General features: G+C 39.5%; 1 protein-coding gene across 1 annotated transcript in view; it reads left to right on the plus strand.

The window, feature by feature from the left end:
- sec14l8 (SEC14-like lipid binding 8) overlaps positions 1–7,234 on the plus strand; it is a 30,842-nt gene extending 23,608 nt beyond the window's left edge. Inside the window, exons 10-12 of the mRNA XM_006640431.3 lie at positions 1,589–1,728; positions 3,562–3,731; positions 4,349–7,234. Coding sequence (XP_006640494.2) covers positions 1,589–1,728; positions 3,562–3,731; positions 4,349–4,500 — 462 coding nt within the window. The 3' untranslated portion in view covers positions 4,501–7,234. The remainder of the gene's footprint in view (positions 1–1,588; positions 1,729–3,561; positions 3,732–4,348) is intronic.
- The last annotated feature ends 653 nt before the right edge of the window (positions 7,235–7,887 follow it).

Genomic DNA, 7,887 nt, shown 5'->3' on the forward strand with positions numbered 1-7,887 from the left:
GGTGTTAGGGTTGCCATGGCAGAAAGGTGCCATCACACAGCCTGCGCCAGGCTCATTTAACCCTTGAGTGACGAGCAGAGTGTGTGGGGCATAGAGAAAACATGTTTCACTTTGTTTCTAAATCTATTATAATGAATTGATGAACCATTTACGTGACTATATAACGCTATATAGTTTATTTTTCTGTTACTTATCGATCTGTCACATTGTTTCAGTACCAGATACAATTTTTCAATTTGTTAAGCTCAAAAAGAGGCAACTAACAATACAGTATATGGGAAAAGTTGATAATTTAGCATCTATACATTTCTTTTCCTTCATGACGGTTTGTCACTGCTCTGTTCCAGATGCATAAAACCATTCTAGAATAGTTTGCATATTGTCTAAAGAAGCAGAAACTGGTGCTCAAGTATTTGACTTTTCAGATAAGACTGATAAGGTTCTGATTTCTTGGTTATTAAAGACCTCGGGGCACTGTTCTTAGCAATTGGGATGTTACTCTACGGGCCTGGCTCAATTCCACTCTGGGCTTTTACAGTCAGACCTGTCTAAAGTTCCCCTTAATCGGGCTGGTGATGGAGTTTCTCACTTGTAGCAGATTCAGAGGTGCAGAATGGCAGCTGTGAGTGGCCCAAGCAGGTGCGATATGTCCGTGCTGAATACATTGGGTTTCCTCCTGTATGTGAAGAACTTTGGGATCCTTCGGGGGGTGAAAAGCATTCTATAAATGCAAGCAATGAATTAAAATGAAAAGAACAGACAGTTTTAGGTTGTCCATTAGTATTACATATATTCTCTGTTATAGAAAAATGCCTAGTGTCTGGCTAGTTCGAAATAAGGAACACAGACTTTCAGCAGTCACATTGCCACACGGGTGCCAGAAAAAGGATTGATTCTCAACTAGGAGACCCTGGAGCTCAATGTCCCAGGGACATAATGGGGAGGACACAGAAGTACCAGTATCTCAACAAATCCACCAATACATGGTTTGCTTTGAGGGTTAAGATCCATCCATTCAATTCTTCTTCACTCCTCTCTTAGCTCTTCTTATAGTGGCAGAGGAAAGGTAAGAATCTAGTAAAATACAGAACATCTCACCTGGCTCTGCAGCCTTGGAGGAATGGACAGTACTGTAAGTAGATCTGCCTGTGGGCCAAGCTGAATGTGATTTTCTTTCTGTCCATTATAGTATTTGACCCGTGTGACTCCATATGATTCGAAATTAAAAAGTTTTTTTTTTTATTCCTTGATAAATTAGAACTTTTTCTAATTTAGAACTTTTTTTAAAGGCTATAATAAAACTTAATAGAGGTTTTCTTACATCTGTTAAATGGAACAGGAATGGAATCTTTTTCATCAGTGCTCAAAACATTTGGTTTATATTGCAAGCTTCCACATGATTGGTCACTCTAAAATGACCCCTAGCTAAAGCTGGAAAGACCTGCCAGGCGACAACGAGACCCCCCACAGCCTGTTGTCAAATGTAAGTTGTGCTTGATTATTCCTCGTTTTCCGTTCCTTCTTTCCTTTCCTAGATGCAGGAAACTGTGCCCAGGGCCTTCACTGAGCGTGTGTGTGTTTGTTTCAGATCAAGTATGGCGGGGACGTGCCCAGGTCTTACTACGTCCGGGACTCGGTGAAGCAGCAGTACGACCAGACCGTCTCCGTCAGCCGCGGCTCCTCGCACCAGATGGAGTGCGAAATTCTTTTCCCAGGCTGCGTGCTGCGGTGAGTGGCCTCTGGGTCGTGTTTTTTTTTTGCGCTCTTTAGTAAACTGAGATCTTTAAGTACTATGGACACATGAGAAATACTGTTGGCTGGATTCCATTTATCTTTGTTTCGCAAATAAATGCTGAGATTCTAACCCTGGCCCTAGATCCACCCTTATCCCAACCCCAGCCTTAATGCCGTGTTAACTCAAACTTTGACCCAAGTCCAAAGTTTACCTGAAAAAGCACAGATATTACATAACAGTGACCAAAACTGAAAAACGCCAGAAACTAAGATCCCCCAGTTCATAAGCAAGAACATGAATTCATCTTATCTAATTATACTGCCTGAAACACAATACTTGTTACAGTACTTATGCTCAAGAGTTTTTTAGTACACTGCAGTCTGCTTATAAGAAATCAGCACATATAGTAATCAAAAATGGGAGGATAAAATTATTCATACATTTTAAGTATAGGAATTACTTTGCTTACAGTAACCAAACGATCACATTTAAGAATGTACCACTTCCTCACTATGCTATTTAAGTGCAATGATACGTAACAAACCAATAAAGTTGTTTTGTATCTCTGCAAATATCTTGTGTTCTTAGGCTCACAGTGTCAGAAGTATAATCCTTGTTTAGAAAAAAGTGGTGCAGATACAGTAGTCAGTAGAAAGTTTACTCTTTTTGTAAACAGAAAATGACAAATTTGTTCCAGAGCCTGCATTGTCCATGCTTCTCGAAGACTGGAAAGTATCCAGATGAAATAAGACAGACCAGTCAAGGCTCCACCAGTTAGGGCAGTGGTTTCCCTCTCAGATCCTGCTGGAACAGAGGAGCACTGTGTTTTGGGTTTTGCCCAGTTCTTAATCGCAGGTTAATCGATTACACACATGCCTGAAACTTAAAACTGAAAATTTGCTTTCAGCTCTTCAAAGGTCAGATGGGATTCTTATTTGTTGTCAACCCTGTACTGAATTCTTAGTTCCAGAACTGCCCTTGCGCAGTTGTGCCGACTGACCTATACCTACAGTAATTACACCTCTGCAGAAGGAGAAAATGCTCTCTGTGGGTGTTGCTGAAGCAGTGCCACACCCACAATAGGTGTGGCTAATACAGTGCCATTCCCACTCAAGTTTGTTCAACATCAATTGATCAACTAATAAGAGCTAATTAGTCAGAAATTCTGGTGAGCAAGCCGAGGAACGGTGAGCTCAGCAGGAATGAAAACTAGATGGACCAGGGTTCGTAACCCCAGGCTAAGAGTTAGGGTTACCAGCTGGCCCCAGATCAACAGGACATGTGTCCTCTAAGCTGTAATTAATTCATGTGAAATTTGAACAGAATTGTCTTGTTGGTTCATTTTCTTGTCAGCCAAATATGCCTCTAATGAGAGGACATCAAAATACTTTTACAAAACTACAGATCATACAAATTTGTACTCAATAGATAACAATCCAGTGACAAAGGTGCATAAAACACCTTTATTTTTCCTTTAATTTTGACCTCAAAACCCTTAAAGTCAAGAGTATTTGCATAGAGCAGCTACATACAGTGACATCAGTGCCATAGTTCAAGGTTGAGGGGTAATGTCTGTATTTTATACTTAAGGTTTTGTACCGCCAGGCGCTATATAAGGGCTGTAATGGGCTATATAAGGGTCTCTGGTCAATGATGATGTCCAGAGCAGTTGCTGCAGGAGCAGCAGCTGTTGGTCAAGATTAAGGGCTCCGATTCCACAGTGTGCTGTCGGTGAGCTGCGCTCAGACCTGGGTTCTTGAACGTGCGATGAGTCTGTTGAAATCCTCAGTGTTTCACTCATCCACCCCCTCTCTTTCCCCGGGAAGGTGGCAGTTTTCCAGCGAAGGGGCCGACATCGGTTTTGGGGTCTTCATCAAGACGAAGGTGGGCGAGAGGCAGAAGGCGGGAGACATGCTGGAGGTACTGCCCAGCCAGCGGTACAATGCGCACCTTGTGCCTGAAGATGGCACCCTCACGTGTTTGGACCCTGGTGTTTGTAAGTATGAAGAGAGGGCAAAATGAATTTGTGAGTTTGGGGGGTCATGGGGTAACAAAGGAGAGGCTGGAAAGGAGTCATGCAGATATAGTCGTAGGGTCAATGAGTCTGAGGAATACATTGTGATGGATTGGGAGGCATTAATGGGACACAGAGGGGTCAAAGGTTGCCAGAGCGACTTATGGAATGTAAGGGTCCCTGTGGGACATGTGAGTATCTGAGACAGAAAGTAAAACTAACATTATACATTGTGGAAATTTTCTCTACACATTCCCATGCATCATCTATTTAAATCAGCAGTACATGGGGCCTGAAAAGTCATTTATAACCACGCATCCTCCATGTACCCAGAAGGAGATGAATTTGAGAGCTTGCCATACTGCGGTATGGCACTTTCCTTTGTGAGGGTCTCCCTGTCAAATATATAAGCATTTAGGACAGGACTGTATTAGTAGGGTCTCACTTATTTATTGTCTCTTTCTACTCCACTGGGATTAAGCTGCACTCGCCAGATAATTATGCTCAAGTCGTTTTTCTTTATTTATGAATGTGATCAACCAGAACAAAAACAGATGCAGAACAATGGATTCTGACTGCCTGGCGTGTCTCTTGTTTAGATGTGCTGCGGTTCGACAACACCTACAGCCTGTTCCATTCCAAGAAGATCAGCTTCTCTGTGGAGGTTCTGTTACCTGACAGCCAGTCGCCGACCCAGCAGAATGGGAGCAGAGCTGAGACGGGGACAGAGCTCCGCACCAATGGGCAGTAGCAGGGTGAGCACAGGCGTGACGGACCGCACCACGCTGGCTCTTGTGGAGCACCACGCCCTCGGCCCAGCTCTGCACTGTACGTGTCCCAGCAAGCATGACCCCTCCTCCACTCGGAGATCCTTCATCGCATTAGAAACTTCACAGTGCTCACGAAAGACGCAGACAGTCGTCGAGGAAGAGAGATCTCTCCATGGAGACTAATTTAAAAAACAATCATTGTTCTGCTGTATTCCGGTTTCACTTGAAAGTTTGTAGATGAACTGTTTCCAGGCAAAATCCTTCAGGTGAAGCAGAGAGAAATGAACACTCTCTGTCCCTGTTATGCACACTTCTTTTAACAAACCTTCCTATGCCAGAACTGTTTGGAAATCATACAATTAGCACCATTTTACCAGCCCATGTTAGTGCTTTGTGATTTTCTTTTTCAAATTTGATTTGAATGCAGTGTTTTTAATTGACACATGAACTGATCAGGCATTGTATTATCCAGTTACTCTGGTAAAGTCACTGAAATCCAATATTGCGAAGATTCAATACACTTTAAATGGGCCGTATCTCATTTGGACTTTTTAGTTCCATTTTGTGTGTTTTTTGCATTTTATGTGCATGAGAGATTAAAAACAGTACTGTGGTGAAAGGAGACAGATCTCTTCTCAAAACATTTCTTGGTTTCAGGAGCTGTGTATTCACTAAAAAGGTTAAAGGAAATGTCTCTGGATTTTCCTCTGTTTTTGAATGTAACTCTGATACTTGGATCTAATTGAATGATAGAAGTGTGTGCCTTTTCTCTTGGACTGTATATAGGACCAAAGGTTTTGTCTAAACATGAGTCACCTGGTGTGTGAGAGTCTTATCATGTTTCTTAAAATACCCACAGATCTTATAATTACAACAGTTATGAACGAAATATCAAGACAAAAGCCCCTCTCAATTAAAGATGAAGCAATACATTAAGCAATCAAAGGATTGTAAAGAACGCTTAGAACTGAGAACTTATTTACACTCTTATTTTGAGTGCATTACCAGAGTGGTTTTCCAAGCCTTGTTCCAGTTAATTTTTCAAAATTCAAAATAGCTTTTGTTTTATAAAATATGTTTGATGTAAAAACTTTTAAATAGTTAAAATATTCACAGACTAGATTTGCACCTTTAATTTTTTTAAATTGTTAAGCAGAAAATGGAAACAAAATTCCACTGGAGTCAGTCTGTTTAAATGGAAGTCCCGTTTAATACCAGTTCCGTTTTGGTGAATTTACTTTCCAAACTACAGCTACGTTGATTTGTTTTGTTTTAAGAAGTCTAGGTCCTTCAATTCAGAAGGATTTAAAAAAAAAGTTGCACTAGTAAGTTAACTGTACATGAATAATTGAACTTGAATGAAGGGATTGGGTAAGAAACAGGACAAACAAATATCAGGCTTTGTCAGGTTTGTAAATATTTCCAGTCTTGCCTGACGAGCTTAAATCAGGCATTAACGTTAATGTGACAACATTCCCTTCTGAGCTTGTGCTAACAGTAAGAATAAGTTCAGTGTTTACACAACTGCAAATAATAGAATTGCATAAATGCAAATATGGAAACGCTTTTTATATTCTCCTGGGTCAGTGTTTAATGTACTTACACTGTGTGATGTACACCACTAAATCTGTATTTAAATCTTGATACATGTTGCAGTGGATAGAGTATGTAATTTGCACCATTTGTTGTAAATGAAAAATAATATAAATTAAAATGTAACTTGGTTTAGATGCACTTCAGTGTTTCAAAAATGCCTGTTTTATCTTATATGTGTAGCATTACACACATATATATATATACTGTTGTTTTCCTTTCCTGGAAATGTGGAACAGTTTACAGTAAACTGAGTGATTATTTTTATAGCAGGATCTGAGATTGTTCTGAATGAGATTGAATCTCATTGTGCCTAAAGTTTACACATGACAGATGCTGTGTCATTATTTTAGCAGGATGGAAAAACATTTCACTATACAAATTACAATATATAGTACTTTCCATTTTTTCTTATAACGTTAAGAAATGCTGTACTATGTGACGTAGGAAATAACACTTTTTTTATAAAAAATATATACCACGAATGTGTTTGTTAAATCTGAAATCATTATGTGTGCTATTACAAATTTCTTTGCTGTGCTTAAAAATTTAAATGTCATGCAAGGTTTGTGAAAATTAATTAAATCCCCATTAGCTGTAGTGCAGATCTGGATGTTATCTGCCCATATGACTTCATTTTACTTTCAGTTTAATCTGCCACACAAATAGATGTACAAACTAAATATATGTGAACCTGTGCAAGCTTTAGAAACTGTATTATATTACATACTGTATAAACTCTACAGTAACAACTCTTTGAAACAGCTTTTGTGCTACTAGGACATGTGACAAGAAACATACACACTTTAAACTGTGTTTAATTGTACCATCAATGAGAAATGTGATTTTTATGTTACTTAAACTCTATATAGTCTGCTGGTCAGAGTGGCACATAATGACTCTACTGTCTGTTCTGATTCAGATTTATTATGGTTAGCGTTGCCAATATTTTGTTTTCTTTGCCTGTGCCATACTGTACCTCTGCTGATTGTTTTAGGGGTTTGTCCACAGATAATTGTTCTTGTGCGCCTTTAACAAACAGAATGTGTAGTTTGTTTTTCCAATCATACAATTGAAACATTAAAATCCTTAAAAAATGCCAAATAAATAATAATGAGATCATTTCTGTGTATGGGCTTTCTTCCGCTTTAGTAGACTCTGATATACACTGAAGGGACAGGAAGATATTGTGCTTATTGTGTTAAGCCATATTAATTGTGCATGACCTCTTTAAACTGTAATTAGTTTTAATGCGTTTCACAAGAATGTACAGTCCTTGAGTCTGTAGCACTGACAGCAGCATTTGAAATTCTTTCACTTTTAATAGGATGTGTTTATTCCTTTTCTACCCCACAGGCTCCAGTAATGTGTATTTATTGTTCAAACCTGATGTGATGACATGCTTCTGATAAAGGGTTTGATTTCCTCTGTCACAGGAAGAGACAGTTGATCGAAAACAACACCCAAGAAACAGCACGGCTATTTCCTCAATCGCTCTCATTTGTCGCTCTCTGTGGAAGTTACCATCACTCTGTCACGTGCTCTAATCTCTTTTCATCTTGAACCGGGCCTAGTGTAAGGCTGATTCCTTTAACTTCCTGTTGAGAGGTGTAAGAACGTGCCGGAATAACTTTTAGTTCACAAGCTTTTCTCATTCAGTGTATTAAGTGTACAGAATGAGTGTGTACAAGCACTGGTATTTGAAGAAGAAATTGCTGTCCTTGTTATTTAATTCCAGGCATAACTGAAATGATGAACCCGGCCTTACATAATTC

The sequence above is a fragment of the Lepisosteus oculatus genome, chromosome 22 (genome assembly GCF_040954835.1).
Source record: "Lepisosteus oculatus isolate fLepOcu1 chromosome 22, fLepOcu1.hap2, whole genome shotgun sequence".
Classification (NCBI taxonomy): Eukaryota; Metazoa; Chordata; class Actinopteri; order Semionotiformes; family Lepisosteidae; genus Lepisosteus; species Lepisosteus oculatus.